Below are 19597 nucleotides of genomic sequence, written 5' to 3'. Positions count from 1 at the left end.
GGATGACTGTGGAAGGGGATGTGGGAAAGAATTGCCAAAACAGTGACACTTTTTGGAGCAGGCTAGCTGTGGGAAAGAGTACACGCCTCAGGCAAGAATCTGAAAATTCATTATTTAAAAGGTATCAATGGCCAAGTCAGCCCTGGAAAAATCTTCCCATGTCCCAAGGAGTATACATATCCCAGTTAATAACAATAACCTAAGTTCCCTCAAGTTCAGACTACGTACCAGGATTGAATGAATTAAAAAGTACACTGTCAAGATAGCCAATAACAGTACTAAGAAAAATTACTCCAAACTTGGAAATAAAACAAGGAAATGCCATATCCATCTACGTCATGCTAGAAGACAATTGTTTTCTTTTGTATTTATTTTTTATTGAAGTATAGTCAGTTTACAATGTTGTGTCAGTTTCTGATGTACAGCTCGATGCTTCAGCCACACGCGGGTATACATACATTCGCTTTCATATTCTTTTTCACCGTAAGATACGACAAGAATATTGAATATAGTTCCTTGTGCTACACAGAGAAGACAATTGTTGAATAACCCCACCTAAGAGTCATCTAACTCTAGGGAGAAGTTTGATTATTTACTTTTAACTATTTATTATTAATTAGCCCCAGATACTTTACAGCCCTGCAAAGTGAGAATTTATCCCATAAGAAACTGATGAGCTGATTTTCTTTTCCATGGTGGGAAAATAAGATAAGCCCAAATGTTACAGCTTAACTGCCCTGTAGGATATTAAGTAGGGCTGCATCTAATTTAGCAATTTTAATTTATTATTCCTTTTTGTTCTCATTCATTGTAGCAATCATAGTTTTTCAAATTCTCTTTTGAATTCACTTTATGGGTTCCCTTATTAATAACATAATGAAATATTGGTATGTGCTCACCATCTCTTTGGGTTAGAAGTATGTTTCTAACATTTGGACAGTTACTTGTTGACAGAGAAATATACACAAAGTAGATAGAAGGTACAAGGAAAGGATATGTGATACGGAAGAGGAGATATGACAAAGCCCTGGTAGAGATTATTCCTGAGTTGAGGGAGAAAAGGAAGCTATTCTATACAGAGAAAGCCTCAGGTATGGGGGCACAACGACATAGGTGTAGAACGGTACTAGATGATGAGGCTGAGAGGTGGACAAAAGCTACCCTGGGCCATGCATGTCATGCTATTGGGTTGGATGGAGCCTTGTCTTGTATAAAAAAGGGAGAACTTGAAGAATTTTTAGAAAGGAAGTGACATAATAAGATGGATTTGTATTAGAAAGACCAATTTTGTATGAAGAGTGCATGCATAGGTGGAAGTGAACCCAAAGATAAAGACACTAAACTACTGAGAGATGAGAAGGGTATGAATTTAGGCAGTGTCAGTAGGAATGAGTAGGTGCAGAATGATTTGAGATATAGAATAAACAGGACACAATGGTTGCCTCAATGTGGGGGTGAGGAAGGAGGTGAGAAAAGGCACAAGTAACATTTGGTAATTGATTATGAGGGAGTGGCAAGGCGAGGGAGGAGCTGACCTACATCAGCAACAATTAAGGCTGTAGGCATAGAGATTGTATCAGGTGGCAGCAACACACATATTCAGCATGTGGAACACAAAGAACTAGGACAAGAGGGAGAGTCGTTAGATTTCTAAATTTTACATAGTTCACATACATTGTCTGCCTGGATCACTCAAAATTCCATCCTTCCATATGAAATGTTTGCCCACTCGACCTGATTCTGAATCATCCTAGTATGCATAACAGCTTAACATACTTTTTTCCAGAGGATAAGTCACTTTTGCCTTTTAGCCAAATTTTCCATATGTAATGCTTTGCTGGATGGAATGAAAGGAATTGAAAAGATTATGTAAAGCTAGTTCTCCATTAAAAAAAAAAGTTAAAGTGAATCTTTTCAAACAAAGGACAAATACAGAGTTGTGTATACGTGAAAGAATCTAAAATCATCGACAATTCAGTGGCAACAAGCACACTCACCACCCAAATCTTAGTTTCTAAGAACTACTCTGGAAGAAAAGGAAAGAAGAATGGCTGATTCTAGGGTTGGACTGAGGAGATACAAAATTAACCTGGAGCATCTTGTAGTGTCAAAAAGTAACAAAGTTCTAAAGTAAAAATAGTGATTTCTCAAAAGGACACAGAATACCTGAAAGGCAAAAATAGGACAATCTGAACAACAAAATAAATAATGATACAATTTTAGGCTTAGGTTGACTTTTTTCTTCTTTCAATACTCTAAAGATGTTGCTCCACTCTCTTCTACCTTGCATTGTTCCTAGTGAAAAATATGGTCTCATTCTTAACATTGTTCCTCTGAATATAATGTGTTTTTTTTTTTTTTTTTGCTTGGGCTGATTTTAAGACTTTCTGTTTACAACTAGTTTTAAGCAATTTGATTATGACGTACTTTGGTCTAGTTTTCTTCTTGTTTCTTCATGCTTAAGGATTATCGAGCTTCTTGGATCTATGGGTTTATAGGCTTCATAAAATTTGTAAAATTTTGGCCATTGTTTTTTTTCAAATATTTTCATGTCCCTCCCTACCTATTCTCATTTGGGGACTTGAATTCCATGTTAGGTCAGTGTGTGAAGTTGCCAGACACTGAGGCACTCCTCACTTTTTCCCAGATTTTTTCCACTCTGTATTCCATTTTGCATAGCTTCTATTGCTGTCTTCAAGTTCACTAATCTTTTTTGCTGAGTCCAAGCTGTCATTAATCCTTTCCAGTGTACTTTTCATCTAGACATGATATTATATACTACATTGCCAAAAAAAAAAAAAAAAACCACAGCAGGATTTCTTTGTATAACTTGAATGGCTGGTTCTGTGATTCTGCTTAGAAGAGACATGGTTGATATGACAAATTTCTTTAGAACTGATGTTTTTCCAGGACGCTTGTCTTTGAATAGCCCTTCTAGGAGCTGCCTAGAAGGAAGACTTCAGGTCTGTTTATGTGGTTGAAGAAGTTCTTTTGGACGTATGTGTATTTATGTGTGTGTTAAGGGGAAGGTGATGGAGAATGGGAAGGAATGCTGGGATATCAAAGGAAGTAAGGCTCACATTGATGGTGGAATCCTGGTGTGTTTCACTCCTGTACTCCTGAGTACAGTTCCTTTTACTCTCTGTTTTCTTACTGTCTGCCAAGGCACTTCACTCACAGAACCTCAACAATTGCTCTATTTCTCTTTCTAGCCCCATGACACTACTAGAAGCATCAGTGTCTTAATAAGCAGTTCCCAAACTTTAGCCTCAGCAAAAATTCCACTATTCTAGGTGTTCCACTTCTTTGTAGAGGAGCTGAGCAAATCTGGCTGTTATAAGTGCACTTTATTAGCTGCTCTCACATCCAGTCTATAAGCAAGGCCTTTCGGTCCCGTCTCCAATCTGTCCCTTTCTCTCCTTCCCTATTGCCATCACCCTATGCAATCTCCACCATATCTTATCTGGACTATTGAAGTAGCCCTATACCTGGTTCTCTTCCTTCTGTTCTTGCCCTGCAAAGCTGCCAAATGAGTTTTTATCCATTTGTTTAATTATTTCATTTGAGCAGATTCTACGAGTTTAACAGTTAGGTCAAAAGGAATATTTACATAAAAATTTGGCTTATATTGTCTAATTTGTTAACTCCAAAACGTTGAACCAACTTACACTTCACCGGTAGAGTATTTACACCTTCGCCAACTTCAAATATTATCATTGTTTAATCTTTGCTGTTATTAAAATGGAAAATGATGTTTCATTGTCGTTTAATTTACATTTCTTTGGTTACCAAACAGACTGAATATATCTTTTCATGTTTTTTGGCAATTTATACTTCTCCTTTTGAAACTGCCTTTTTCGTGATTCTTTGCTTATTTGATGGGGAACAGATTCGGAGAAAGAGATTTTAAAATGATATATAGAACTCTTCATAAAATACAGATACTAACCTTTTCACCGCCCTATATGTTACATATTTTCTCCCTCAAATTTATTTTATTGCTGCCTTTATTTATTATTTTTTAACCAAGGATCCAAGAAAGGTTGTTTATATTTGGTTGTTAGGTACCTTTAGTTTCTTTTTAATATGGAACAGTCACTCAAAAGTTTTTGTAGGCATATAGTCTCTTACTTCTCACTGTTACATACTGTTCTATATATGCACCTGTCACATTAAATTTATCCATCTCCCTTCTAATGGAGGCCCAGCTTGTCTCCCATACCCTCCTCCCACAAGTAATGGTACAATACAAATTCTTACCAATATCCTCTTATGATCGATGTAAGAATTTCTCTGGCATACATAAGCATGGTTTGTTGGGTTGTTGAGCAATGCATATTTACATCAATAAGAATTACCTGTTTCTTTCCAGAAAGGTTTTATTTTACCAGCCTAAATTCCCACCAGCAGTAGACTACTGAGACTTGTATCTTGTTTGACCATTTACTGGCAGCAAAGGTAAATTTCTAAATATATCTCATTTGGTCTCCTCCATATGTAAATGAAGATTAAAATACTTACCTTATAATATTGAGATGAAGATTAAAGGTAATAGAACATGTAAATCACTTAGCACCAAACAATCACTCACTAAATACTAGCCGGTGTTACTATCATGTCTCTCCTATTAGGTTTTCTGCTCCTTGATGGCATGTATAAGTTTTCACCTACTTCTGCCTGTCTCTCCTCTCCCATCCCTAATCTCTGAATTAGTAATTGCCATGGGGAGGGTACCCTTATTAACCTGGTAATTTATTTCTAGAAATGACAAGCTGAGTGGCAATAGTCTTGATTCCAGCGTATATCATAAAACATTTTGGTAAGAAGGAATCACATTTAAGTAGTTTATTTGATTAGATTCTGTGCAGTCAAGGATTAACTCAGCAGGTCTGGGTTGCCCAAAGCCTACATATTCCAAACAAAGGTTTGGCTCTTGACTGGCTTCTGGGAGATAACCTCTAAGCCCTTGGAATACCCTTATAAGCCTGATAAGAATGGCTTGATTTGCCTGGAGTCTTGGGCTACGCTAGGAAGTTTATGCCAACAATGTGATTTACGATGGGGGCTTTTGGCCACTTGGTATCAATTTCATCTCTGGAGGGGCTGAGGCCTGAGTACCTAAGGTCAGTCACTTGATGCTCCATGCTATATGACTGACCCCCAGTAAAAACCTTGGATCCAAGGCTCAGGTAAGCTTCCTGATTACCAGAACTTCATGTTCATTGTCACACGTTGTTATAGTGTTAAGGTGTAATTAAGCAATGTCCGTAGACACCATTCAGAAAAGTCAACTGGAAATGTATGTGGTCTCTCCTGGACTCAGCCCTATGTGCTTTTTACCTTTGCTGACTTTGATTTGCATCCTTTCACTGTAATAAACCATACCATGAGTTTAACAGCTCTTCCTTTTTCAATGAAAATTTTTATTAATTATTTTTCATGAATTTTCTCCAGCTTTATTGAGGTGTAATTCATGAATAAAAAAATGTGTGAAAAATGTTAGTGTTCAACTGTTTTGATAGTCATATTGATCAATAGTCACCTGAGTCAAGCTATTTAACATGTCCATCACCTCATACAATCGCCATTTTCTTCCTTTCTTTCTTTCCTTTTCTTTTCCTTTCTTTCTTTCTCTCTCTCTCTCTCTTTCTTTCTTTCTTTCTTTCTTTTTCTTTTACTTTCTTTCTTTGTGATGAGAATACTTAAGCTCAAACTTCTTAGCAAATTTCAAGAATACAATACAGTACTGATAACCACAGTCACACTGCTGTAGGCATTAGGTCTTCAGAACTCATCTTGCATAACTGAAATTTTATACTCCTTGACAAAGATCTCCCATTTTCCCATCCCCCAAGTCCATAGAAACCACCATTCTACTCACTTGTTCTAGGAGTTTGGCTATTTTAGATTCCACATATAAGTGAGATAATATAGTACTTGTCTTTCTGTGTTTGGCTTGTTTCACTTAGCATAATGCCCTCTAGGCTCACCCACATTGTCACAAATGATCATATTTACATCTTTTAAAATGATGAATAAAATACAATTGCATAGACATATACATGTATATAACACATTTGTTTAAACAGTCATCTGAAGATGAATGTTTAGGTTGTTTCTATATCTTGCCTATTGTGAACAATGCTTCAATAAACATGAGAGTACAAATATCTCTTTTAGTTTCTGATTTTATTTCTTTTTCATATATACCCAGAAGTGGGACTGCTGGATCATACAGTAGCTCTATTTTTTTTTTTTTTTTGGAGGGAAACTCTATACTGTTTTCCACATTGTACCAATTTACATTCTCACCAGCAGTGTCTAGTGTTCACTTTTCTCCACATTCTTGCAACACTTGTTATTTTTTTGTCTTTTCTATAACAGCCATTCTAACAAGTTTGAGGTGATATCTCATTGTGGTTTTTATTTGTATTTCCTTGATGTTTAGTGAAATTGAGCATCTTTTCATATACCTGTTGGTCATTTCAGGTTTTTTTTTCTCTTAAGTTGCATGAGTTTTTTATATATTCTGGATATTAACTCCTTATTGAATATATAATTTGAAAATATTTTCTCCCATTCAGTAGATAGCTTTCTCACTTCGTTGATTATGTCCTTTGCTGTGCAAAAGCTTCTTATGCAATCTCACTTGTCTAATTTTCCTTTGTAGCCTGTGCTTTTTTGGTATCATATAACAAAAAATATTTGTCTGGATTTTCCCCTACGTTTTCTTTCAGTAGTTTTACAGTTTTAGGTCTTACGTTTGAGACTTTCATCCGTTTCGAATTGATTTTTATGAACAGTGTAAGACAAGGGTCCAATTTCATGGTTTGCATGTGGATATCCAGTTTTCCAAATACCATAACACATGTGTCTTTCAGTGAGGGCCATTACTTTCCTACAGCCTTGGATGTTGAATTAAATTGTGTGGAATTCCAGCTTTTTGACTTTGATTAGTGCAGAATTAATTAAAAGGTAAGAATAAGGGTCTATTTAATTCTTATGGTGTAACTGTCAATATAATGCAATCAACAATACATCTCCTAAAAATTGCTTTTATGGCTCTCCAAATCAAGGGCCCAGACTTCACAGTGCCATCATCCAACATTACTTACATTGTTATATTTTTGGCAATGCACTTTAACTGGGATTGGCACAAACTGGTATGTATGTGGAGGATAATCAATAAAGGTAACAGGTTCATCCTGGCATTTAAAACAAATGGAATTGAACATTTTTGTGTAGATATAGAAGGCAAAACCAGAATCAAAGCATGGCTGAAATAGGCAAGCAGTTTGGGGTTTAATAAAAGGACACAATTCCAAAAAATAACAGCCATCCATAAATAGATTGGGTCTATTTAACATATCCTCTTCCCTGGCTATATTTAAGAACAGGGTAGATGACAACTGGCCAACCTCAGGCCGGTTGTCGCCTATCCCGTTGGGGGAATTTCCTACTCTCAATTTAAGGCCGGTGGCTTCTAAAATCCTGTCAGTTTCCTAGTGCTGACTAAAGAGTCTTCAGTCAAGGCCAAGTAGCAGTAAAGTCCCTGACAGAAGGGGCAGTCTAGGTAGACTACTTGAGCTCAGGAAAAGAACTTCTGTGTTTTTTCAGGAAAAACTGATTCTGGACACCAGTATGCTTTGGGAAGCAATGTCTGATCAGTGAGTGTAAATGAAGCTGTAACTCAGTACACCAAGTGCTGTTGACTTGTGTCCTCTCAAAATTTATATGTTGAAGCTCTAATCATCAAAGTGGAGATTTGGGAGGTAATTAGGTTTGGACAAGGTCACTAGGGCAGAGATCTTCTTGATGGGATTAGTGCCCTTATAAGATACACCAAAGAGCTTGCTCTCTTTTTCTCTCACGTGAGGACACAGTGAGGTGGCCATGTGCAAGCTAGGAAGATCTCATCAGAATCTGACCTGCTGACACCCCAAGCTCAGACTTCCAGCCTCCGAAACGGTAAGAAATAAATTCCTGTTGTTTAAGCCATCCAGTCTATGGTATTTTGTTATGGCTGCCTGAGCTAGGGACACTAGCGCAAGGCATGGGAGGGACCTAAGCCGGTGGATATACAGTCTACCTGAGTCTCTTGAATAAGGAGGAAGACTTATGTTCTTCAGAGTTTCAAAGTGTTTATCGTCTTTGAAGGAAGCATTGAATGCTCAAATATCTAACAGGAAAAAATACTCTGACTATATTTGTACCCCTAATTTGTGGAGCAGGTCCTGTCTGTTGCGTTAACTCTTTAACTAGCCAAGTTGCTTTCCTTTTATAGTTTAGGTTGGCGTCTGCAAGACAGTATGTGGTATCCTGCCAGTAATTATAACACTATTTATGGAGTCACGATTAGTATTAGCAGATTTCTGTACATCAGCTACTTATCTTATCCTAAGAGGATCAGAGGCTTTGAGTAATCTGTTCATATTCACCATGTTGGTACCATCAAGCAGTTCTGGACTGGAACAAAGACCTGGTATTTTCTAAGACTGCCCTTCCCATGAATCCCACCGTCCAGGTAAGCTCTCCATCAACTTCTTTTTAGATTTTGGAAAAGGAACAGAATATTGTAATTATAGTGCGTATGTCACTTCTTCGGTACGGTATTCCAGACCTGGGAGCTCTGTTTCTGTGTCAGAAAGTGCCCATCTCTACAGCTGTTGAGAGCAACAGGAAAAAGTTGTTTGGCGATTTGGTGCCGAACCAAGACGAAAAGTGCCATACAGGAACCCTCCCCACCTGAGCCTCCCAGACTCGGCTTTTCTCAGGAAAAAGAAATACGATTGGCGGCCCCGGGAGATGACGCACTTCCGGCGCGCTGCGAAGACCGGAGCCAAGACTGTCGAGACGTGTAGGTGGGGCCTTAGGTGAGCGGGCGCTGCGGGAGGATTTGGGCGCAGGCGCCGAGCTTGAGGCTGGAGCTGAGATCCGGGGCAGGGCTGGCTGCCCCGCGCCGGCCTGTGGGGAAGCGGGGGCGGGGCCGGCGCGAGGCCTCCTGACTGCCCTGGGCCGCAAGTGCTGCGGCGGGCAGCTGAGGAGTTGGCCTCCGTGCGCCGGCTGCGGCTGGTGGCCTCTGCCGCTGCGCTCCTCGGCTCGCTTCCTCTACGGTTCCGGCCACGACTGCCCTCGCAGCCCTTGGCGTCGCCACTGGCGCCGCCGCCTTCCCAGCAGGCCGCTTTGGGCCGCGGAGCCCATGAGAGCGCGGGCCCCCCCGCCGCAGTTGCGGCGTCGCTGCAGTCCCGGAGCGCCCCGAGCCGGCGCGGGCATGGCCGTGGCATGAACGCCGAGCCGCCGCCGGAGCCTGAGGAGAAGGCGGCCTTGGAGCCCGAGGCGGGAGCCATGCCGGAGAAGCGCGCGGGCGCGCGGGCCACGGGCGGTAGCTCGGTGAGCGCGGGCACGGAGCCCGAGCGCGTTGCTCAGCCCGGAGCCCGGGGTCCGGGGAGGCTGGGCGGGGTCGCGGCAGGAGTCCGGGAACGCTCAGCGCGGGGGTGGGTCCTCGTCCCCTGGGGGAACCGTCCTCTCGGGCTCCGAGAGGGGCTCTGGCTCTCGGAAAGCCTGTCCTTTCCCGAGTCAGCCAGCTGAATTCCTCACTGCTAGGCTTTCCCAGCGCTGCTCGTGGCTAGACAGAAATTTAGGCGACTTGGTTATTGTTTCAAAAGACGCCCGACATGGGCCCGGGAATATAACTCATTTGGCTCTTTCAGAATTCTCCGTACGTGTTACGGTCCTACTTTGATGGTGCACTTTCTGGCTTGAGCTTACTTAGAGGATGTATGGAGAGCCTTCAGAGCCGGCCTTAGGCCCTGGACCGGGAAGTTGGCGTCGGAGGCTGAGCAGCGCCTCCCTGTCCCTTCCCGGTTCTCTAGGCGGTCGCACAAGCGGTTGGTGACCAGGAAGATGGTATCAGAGGAAGCTGCCGATCCTAGGGCCCGGCTGAGGAGCATGTTCAGGCTAGTGTCTTTCCAATTTCATGTGATACTCAGATGACTTCCGAAACACTGGTTTAATCGGCGGAACAGGCTTTGCCAGAGGCGCTTTGGTTTTTGACGGTGAAACTAAGCATAGAGTCTGTCATTTCTTAAAAGACCTTTTTCTTTGGTGGGGGTAGGTCTATTGGGACAGGAAGTATAGAAACATTACAATAAGTAGAGGCTAATGCCAAGGAGACTTTTTTCCAAAGGAAAATAGAAATTATAGGAAAGTTAAATACATGCAGTCGGCCTCAGATTTTTAGCTTATGTATTTTAGTTTGCTTTTAAAGAATGCTAAATGATGTTGAAGGCTCCTCCTTGCCCAAGTGACTTCTTATTTGGGGGGAAAATTAGAGGTTCCTCATTTCAAAGATAGAATTTCTCGGAAGTTTTTGTTTTTTGGCTTTTTTTTTTTTTTTTTGGTAGAGGGAGGGAATTTCTATAGAACTGGTTTTTCTCCTTTTATTTTTGATTACATAAAAAGTGGACTTATCATTTTCTTGCCTCCTAAACCAAACCCAGCTACCAGCTCCTTCTCCTGTCTTTGAATTGATAGACCGTAATTGTAATTACTAACCAGTGGCCATCCTCGTAACGTCCTTCGTCCTTTCCCATACCCTCATGGCGATACATTAGTAAGTCTAGCTAAGTTTACAGGTAAAGATTTTAGGTTTTTAATCTTTTCTGCATTCCTTTGGTTCAATTCCTCAGCATTTGTAACCTAGATTTTGACTCTCTCGATACTCCTACTTACTTTGCCATCAGATTGCTCTCCACAGTGTTGATTAGTAGGATCTAACATGTAAATATGATCATTACTGTGGTCCTACGTATTTTCCTTGGTCCCCCTTTCTTAATAATCTAGCAGGTTGAAGCATTATAACATGATTAGGTGAGCATGCTTGGAATCCCAGTTACCACCTTTTATTACCTGTATAACTTTGGGCAAGTTACATAACCTCTCCAAATTAATAATAGTGTTTGTCTTAGAGGATTGTGAGGGTTGCTACAACCTGGCACCTAGTAAGTCCCAAATAAATATTACCTGTTACTATTTCTCAGTATTTTTGGCATGCGTGGTTGGTCAGAATGTGTAGGCGATCCCTGTCTGATAAAAGCATTCAGTTCTTTCCCATTTACTAATCGATTCAGGAACTAGACTCCCAACCTAAAAATTAAACTTGCTAATTTTATGTGTCTAGAGCAGAAACTTTTGAGGGATGTTTACTTAAAGAAACTGAGACAGTTTATTCCCTGATTCCTTTTCCTGTGAGTCCTGATGCTAATTTGGGCACAAGTAGGTGCCTGTTCAGTCTTTCCTTGTCTCTGAGGGTGCACCTAGTCAAGTATTGATAAATTGCAGTGGATACTGACAGTGAGTTTTCTTGGTGCTTGCTCTGTTTAGTGAGATGACTAGCATGGGCAGGTAGCAGGGTTCAGCCACTGATACTTTTTGAAATGTGGGTTGGCAGGAAAATCAGTGAGTGCCTTTAACCATATTTATGTTCATGTCATATGCCAGTACCCCCAAATTATGCATCTTTACTATTTTAGTTTCTTTCAAGCATTGCTTTCAGGTGCTACATTCTTCAGCCCCCGTGATTTGACTTCATTTTAATGTGTAGAAATTTCCTTACGGCTTGATTTTAGCATATTCATGGCTTCAGGTTCTTAATGCTACTAGTAATCACAGTCAGCTGACAACTTTTTTGTACCTTGTTTGGCAAAGATATATTGACTTGAATAATAGAAGGGAGTCGAATATTCCAAGAGATCATTGCATTGCAGAAAAGGGAGGTGTGTGTAGCAAACAAGTTCTTGTTTTATTGTCCTCTCTTTGCTCTATCCTTCCCTAATTGTGGGTGTACATACACCTTGAAATGATGTGTCAGAATTATTTGCATTATCATTGAATGCACATTTTCCATAATCAGGCAAAAGAAAAGTCCTGTTGGAGTCATTTACCTTTGAGCATCTGGTAAGAATTAAGGATTTGCTGCAAAGAAAACAAAACCAAATTTAGCATACTATGTTTTTCAGAATGTTCATGGACTCCAAAAAGCCAAAACCTGGATACCAGTTAAGATTCCTAACATGGGGCCTCTCAATATCAATACCATTCTGGTGACATTTGATGTCTATTTAGCTGATTTTTTCTCAGACTGTTTCAGAGGGGTCCCTATAAAGGCTAATTCTGATTTATAAGAACAAGAATATTATATATTAATAGAGACAAAATGGAAATATTACTGATGAGCAGCTTCTGTTACCCAAAAAAGGCTTAAATGACTAGGTGTATTTTATTTGTAAAAAGGTGAAAGAGGACCTAGGGCCATTTTAGGGGAAGTTTTTTTTATTATAGCTTTCACTTCTTAACACCGTTAGGAATCAGTATGATCATTTCAGTAATAAAATAGTGCTGGGACATTGGCACAACCAAACTCTGTCAAGTAAATTATAGCAGGTAAAAGGAGAAACGAAAAGCATTTGTGAGCAGTTGATCTGTTCAGTTTATAAAAGTGAGTGCATTGTGCTGTTTCGTGTTTAGTACTGTGCACATCTCTGGTCAGCTTTCTCTCATTAAGCCTAGCCTTTGTCAAAACACAGCCTTGTTGCTGTTGTATTGTCCTTAGGTCCGGTATAGAAAGCTTTTTTTAGATCTTGCTTCTTCGAATATCTTGAGCATCTTTTCCCAGTTTTTCTTACTAGATTCAGTCTCTGAAGGCAAGGGACTATAGCTGTGTGTCTTTTAATCTGAAATAGTCCTTTAGCAGTTGATCAATAAATGTATGTTAATATAGAAGTTAATCATTCAGTCTGGTTTAAACCAGGGCTGTGCTTATTGATGAAATTAGCTTGTTGCTTTTATGTCTCCTTTGGTTGGCCTTATAAAACAAATTGGAGAGTTCCGTTTTATTTAAAGAGTTTGTGTAGGATTGATAATACAATTCTAGAACTTTATATTTCTTGGCTTTTGTGGTTTAATGTAGCTCTAGAATAATTTTGATTTTCTCCTGATTTTGGCTTTTTCTGTCAGTTTTAGTAAGTTGTGTTTTGCTAGAAATTTGTCTGTTTCATCTAAAATTTCAAATCAATTGTCTTAAAGCTGTTCCTGACAGCCTCTTAGGCTCTTTTTAACTACTATAGCTTCTTTTGTCTATTTTAAAAAAAATTGTTGATATTGGTAATTTATACCTTATCTTTAAAAAAATTAATTTTCTAGGGTCTTCTGGATTAATATTCACACATTTTCAAGTGACAATAATATCATGTCTTATTTCTGTGTATCTATATTATATGAACCAGAATATCGAGGAAAATGTTCAGTAGTAATGGTAAAAGTGCCCAGTGTTCTCTGTGTGACAGGAATATATATTTTCCCCACTGCTAAGGATGATGTTAGCTTTTCTTGTATGAGAGAAACATACTTCATTACACTATGGAAATACATCTTTTTATTCCTAATTCTCTTTCTTGCCTGTGTTCTCTCTCTGCTTTCCCCCTTCTTTCGCCTTCCTTCCTTTGCTCCCTTCCTCCTTCTAGTTCAGTGTCTCATAGAACCTTCACAAATGATTTATGGAATCTGAGGTGTGCCCTGGAGAAAGAGGTTGTGGCATAGCAAGGGCACTGATCTATGAAAATTGGGAGAGAAATACCGGTAATCAACTACAATAACAGTTTTCAACCCTGCAAAAACATAACATCTGTGAAGTTGGGTCAACTTCCTGCCTAGATGCCTGACTTTTTTCTATGTAGCTTTGTATTTACTTGTCTTTTGAAAATAGCTTCATTGGAATACAAAAACTGTGTATGTTTATAGTGTACAGATTTGTGATTTGATGTGTGTACTCTTGTGAAATCATTACCACAACCAGGATAGTGAACATATCCCTCACCCTGTAAGGCTTCCTTGTGCCCGTCTGTGCTGCCTCTCTCCACCCCCACCTCTGGAGGCAAGCATTTATATGCTTCCTGTTACTATGTGTTAGTTTTTGTTTTCTAAAGTTTTGTATCAATGGACTCATACAGAATATATTGTTTTTCTGTTTGGCCTTTTTCAACTTAGATAAATTATTTTGAGATTTATTCATGTTGCTATTATATAAATCAGTAGTTGCATTCTTTTTTATTGCTCAGTAGTGTTCAGTCATATGTACATAAATACAATGTACCATATATATGTGCATATATACAATTTACATATATACAGTTGAAGGTATGGGTACTGGTACAGTTTATCCCTTAATCGCTTGGTGAACTTTTGGTTTCTCACCATTTTTTCTTATTACAAATAAAGCTGCTACGAGCATTCATGAACCAGTCTTTGAATGGAATATACTTTCTTTTCTTTTCCACTCCTAAGCCAGTTTTTGTTATTACAAATAAAGCTGCTGTGAGCATTCATGAACCAGTCTTTGAATGGAATATACTTTCTTTTCTTTTCCACTCCTAAGTATTTAGTAGATTTAGTGTAAAGCAAATACTTAGGTGTGCAGTGGTTGGATCATATGGTAGATGTATTGTTTAACTTCTTAAGAAACTACCAAACTTCTTAAACCTTTAAAAATTCAATTTTAAATTTCACATTGCCACTAGCACTATGAGAGTTCCAGTTCATCTACATCCTTGTCAACACTTGGTCAGTTATTTTTATCCCTTCTAACAGATCTTTAGTGGTATCTCACGGTACTTTTTTTTTTTTAACCTCACTTTGGCTAATTATGTTCAACGTATTTCCATAAGCTTACTTGCCATCTGTATATCCTCTTGATGAAGTGTCCATTCAAGTCTTTTGTCTATTTATTTGTTGTTGTTGGATTGTTTATAATTGAGTTTTAAGAATTCTTTGTATATTTGGGTTGCAAGTCTTTAATCAGATATTTGTTTGCAAATATTTTCTTCTGAGCAGTTTTTATTTTGATAAAATTTAACTTTATGAATATGTTCTTTCATGGATTATGGTTTTGGTTTCATATCTAAGAAATCCTAACTCAGTGTCACAAGGATTTCCTTCTGTATTTTTAGAATTTTTTTTTATTTTACAATTGTGTTTATAACTCATTTTGAATTAATTTTTTATGTGGTACAAAGCATGGGTAGGAATTCTTTTCTTGTGTATGATAACCAATTGTTATCACATACGTCATCTGCTGAGAAGACTTACTCACTAAATTGCCTTTGCACCTTTGTCAAAATTCAGTTATCCATATATGTGTCAGTCTATTGTGGATTCTCTGTTCTGTTTCATTGATCTATTTATCTTTACATCAACACCACTCAGTTTCTATTACTGGAGATTCACAGTAAAATTTGAAACAAGTAGAGTTTGTCCTTCAACCTTGTTCTTCTCTTTTAAAATTGTTTTGACTATTCTGGGTCTATTACATTTTGGAATTACACAATCAGCTTGTCAGTTTCTGCAAAAAAAATCTGCTAGTATTTTCATTGGGAGTATATTGATCCTGAAGATCAGTTTAGAAAGAATTGTAAACAATATTGAGTCTTCTGATCCATAGATGAGATATCTCTTTATTTTACACCTTTAATTTCTTTCAGCTGTGCTTAATTTTCAACAGTGTTTTTTGCATCATTTGTCACATTATCCCAAATATCATACCTTTTTGGTGCTATTAAACATGTAATGTAAATGTAATATAAATGTACATTCTTAAGAAATTTTAAATTCACAACTGTTTGTTGCCAAAATATAGAAATACAGTTGATTTAAGAAAAAATTTTAATTGTAATATATGTAACAATATTTACAATTGAATTATTTTAAGTGTGCAGTTCACTAGTGTTAAGTATATTCACAGTGTTGTGCAGCCAATTTCCAGAACTTTTTCATCTTCTAAAACTGAAACTCTATATTCATTCAATAGCAACTCCCCATTTATCCCAGCCCCTGATAATCACCAGTCTGCCTTCAGTTTCTGAATATTGACTACTTTGGGTACCTCGTATAAGTGGAATCACTTATCTTTTTGTGTCTGGCTTATTTCACTTAGTATAATGTCCTCAAGACATGTTGTCTTCAAGATTGTTGATGTATGGCGTGTGTCAGGGTTTTCTTCAAGACTGGATAATATTCCATTTCCTGTATATGCCACATTTAATTTCTCCCTTTACCTGTTGATGAGCACTTGGGTTGCTGCTATCTTGTGGCTATTATAAATAATGCCACTGTGAACAGGAGTGTACAGACCCCACTTTGAATTCTTTTGCATGTCTACCCAGAAGTGAAATTGCTGAATCATTGGATAATTCTGTTTTTAATTTTTTAAGGAACCACTAAACTGTTTCCCATGGTGGCTGCACCATGTTACATTCCCACCAACAATGCACCAGGGTTATAGTTTCTCTGTATCCTCCTCAACACTTGTTATTTTTTGTTTTGTTTTTGTTTTGAATAGTAGCCATGCTGATGGGTGTGAGGTGATACCTCATTTTGATTTTGCATTTTCCTGATGATTAGTGTATGTTGAGTATTTTGTCATATGCTTATTGGCCATTTGTATATTTTCTTTGGAGAAATGTATATTCAAGTCCCTTGCCCACTTTAAAATCGGATTATTTGAATTGACTCCTTACCATATACATGCTTTGCAAATATTTTCTCCATAAGTTGCTTATCCCTCTGTTGATTGTGTCCATTGATGCACAAGTTTTAAATTTTCATGAAGTCCAGTTTATCTGCTTTTGTTGCCTGTGTTTTTTGGTGTCATATCCAAGAAATCATTGTCAAATCTGATGTCATGAAGCTTTTTCTCTATGTTGTCTTTTTTGTTTTTAGAGATATGACAAAAGTTGTATTTAGCCCGATTCAATACCTGGTTAGCAACATTCCTTATATTCAAGACCTATTTAATTCAGTAACTGTATATAATAAAATACATCTGGCATTCAACAACAACAAAACGAGGCATGCTAAAAGACAATCAAAATAATACAGTTTGATGAAACAATTTAAGTATTAGGACAAGACATATTTAGAATTACTAGATGCAGAGTTTAAAATAACTATGATTAATCATTGAAAGATCTAATGGAAAAAACAGACTTTGTGTTAAACCAGATAAGTTCTATCATCAGAGAGAGGAAAACTTTGCTATTGGCAAAAGCAGCAGCTCCACTGGCCACCAGTTCTATCATGTGACTGGATGTATAGCCTAGAGTTGTTGGTCAGCCATCTCAAAGAGTCTAAATAAATTGGCCTTTTTGCTCAAACTCTCTGGGGCGGATTCTGTTTCTTATGAATATAATTAACACATTTTAACACTTGGTATTTTTAAATGAAGACATTCAAAGTAATTTGTTGCTTTTCTTTTCACATTATATTTTAACCTTTTAAAAATGTGTCTTTCACAGTATTGTATCTTTTAAGTTGAAGTGTAGTTGATGTACAATATTGTATGTTATAGGCATACAATATAGTGATTCACACTTTTTAAAGGTTATACTCCATTTATAGTTATTATAAAATACAGGCTATATTCCCCACGTTGTACAATACAGCCCTGTGGCTTATTTTATACCCGATAGTTTGTACCTCTTAATCCTCCACCTCACCCCTCCCCCTTCCTTCTCCCTACTGGTAATCACTAGTTCCTTCTCTATATCTCTGTCTGTTTCTTTTCCATTATATTCACTAGTTTGTTATATTTTTTAGATTCCACATGTGTGTGATCTCTTAGAGTATTTGTCTTTTCCTGAGTGACTTATTGCATTTACTATATTGTCCTCCCAAGTCCATCCATGCTGTACACCAGAACATTTTAAATCAACTGTATTTCGATTAAAAAGCAACCAACCAACCAACCAACCCATTTAAAATACAGGAAAAAGAACTGAACAGACATTTTTCCAAAAGAGGAAATGCAGATGGCCGACAGGAACATGGAAAGTTGCTCAACATCACTAATACCAGGGAAATGCAAATGAGGTATCATCTCACACCTGTCAGAATGGACATTGTCAAAAAGAACACAAGTAACAAATGTTGGCAAGGATGTGGAGAAAAGGGAACCCTTGTACACTGTTGGTGGGAATGTAAATTGGTGCAGCCACTATGGAAAACAATATGGAGGTTTCTCAAAAACCTACAAATAGAACCACCATTTGGCCCAGCAGTTCCACTCCTGGGTATATATCCAAGAAAAACAAAGACATTAATTCAGAAATATATATACACCCTGCTATTAACAGCAGTGTTATTTATAATTGCCAAGATACGGAAGCATCCTAAGGGAACATCAACAGATGAATGGATAAAGAAGATGTAGCATATGTATATGATGGAATGCAACTCACCCATAAAAAAGAAGGGTATTTTTCCATTTGCAGCCCTTCACTTTTTTTTTTTTTTTCACTTCAAAAACCAGAATTTTATAACTGGCATAAACATTCCCATTACATCAAAAATAGCAAAATAACCTAGAAATAACCTTAACCAAGGAAGTTAGCTATACTGTGAAAACTAAAACATTGATGAAGGAAATTGAAGATGATATAAAGAAATGGAAAGATATCTTATGCTCTTGGATTGGAAGAATCAACATTATCAAAATGGCCATACTACTCAAAGCAATCTACAGATCCAATGCAACCCCTGTCAAAATGCTCACAACATTTTTCACAGAACTAGAACAATTTCAGAATTTATATGGATCCATAAAAGACCCCAAATTGCCAAAGCAGTCTTTTGTAGGTCTTTTTTTCCTTTTTCTTCTTCTTTTTGTTCTCTTTTCTTGTGATTTGATGACTAGAGAAATTCCTTTAACGTTTGTTGTAAAGCTGGTTTGGTGCTGAAATCTTTTAGCTTTTGTTTATCTGTGGAGCTTTTGATTTCTCCCTCAAATCTGAACAAGAGCCTTGCTGGATAAGAGTATTCTTGGTTGTAGGTTTTTCTCTTTCATCGCTTTAAATATTTCATGCCACTCCCTTCTGGCCTGAAAAATCAGCTGGTAACCTTACGGGAGTTCCCTTGTATGTTATTTGTTGCTTTTCTCTTGATTTTAACATTTTCTCATCCTTAATTTTTGTCAATTTGATGATTATGTGCCTTGGTGTGTGTCTCTTTGGGTTGATCCAGCACTGTAAGTTTAAAGTGTGCAGCATAATGATTTGACTTACATACATCATGAAATGGTTACCACAATAAGTTTAGTTCAAACATCCATCATCTTGTAGATACAAAATTAAAGAAATAGAAAAAAATTCTCTTTCTTGTGATGAGAACTCTTAGGATGTATTCTCTTTCTCTGTATATGAAAGATGTAACAACTTGCATATATAACATACAGTGGTGGTCATTATATTTATCATATTGTGCATTACATCTCTATTACTCATTTAGTTTGTGCCTTTGACCACCTTCATCCAGTCCCCCCTCCCCCAACCTCTCCTTCCCCTGCCTCTGGTAACCACAAATCTTACCTCTTTTTCTATGAGTTTGTTTTTGAAGTATAACTGACCTACAACACTATGTTAGTTGCTGTTACACAACAAAATTATTTGGTATTTCTGTACATTTCAAAATGACCACCACAGTAAGTCTAAAATATGTCACCATACAAAGATACTGCATATTTATTTACTATACTCCCCACACCGTATGCAAC

General features: G+C 37.9%; 1 protein-coding gene across 3 annotated transcripts in view; it reads left to right on the top strand.

Moving 5' to 3' along the window:
* The first annotated feature begins 8881 nt into the window (after positions 1-8881).
* Positions 8882-19597, top strand: part of LOC102524456 (hippocampus abundant transcript-like protein 1) — a 68224-nt gene continuing 57508 nt past the window's right edge. For all 3 annotated transcript variants that reach the window (XM_032477397.1, XM_032477398.1, XM_032477399.1), the window contains exon 1: positions 8882-9390. In XM_032477397.1, coding sequence (XP_032333288.1) covers positions 9283-9390 — 108 coding nt within the window. In that variant the 5' untranslated portion in view covers positions 8882-9282. The remainder of the gene's footprint in view (positions 9391-19597) is intronic.

The sequence above is a fragment of the Camelus ferus genome, chromosome 4, assembly GCF_009834535.1.
Source record: "Camelus ferus isolate YT-003-E chromosome 4, BCGSAC_Cfer_1.0, whole genome shotgun sequence".
NCBI classification, from domain to species: domain Eukaryota; kingdom Metazoa; phylum Chordata; class Mammalia; order Artiodactyla; family Camelidae; genus Camelus; species Camelus ferus.
The sequence above is the reverse complement of the archived record's forward strand: the minus strand, read 5'-3'. Positions and strand labels throughout refer to the sequence as shown.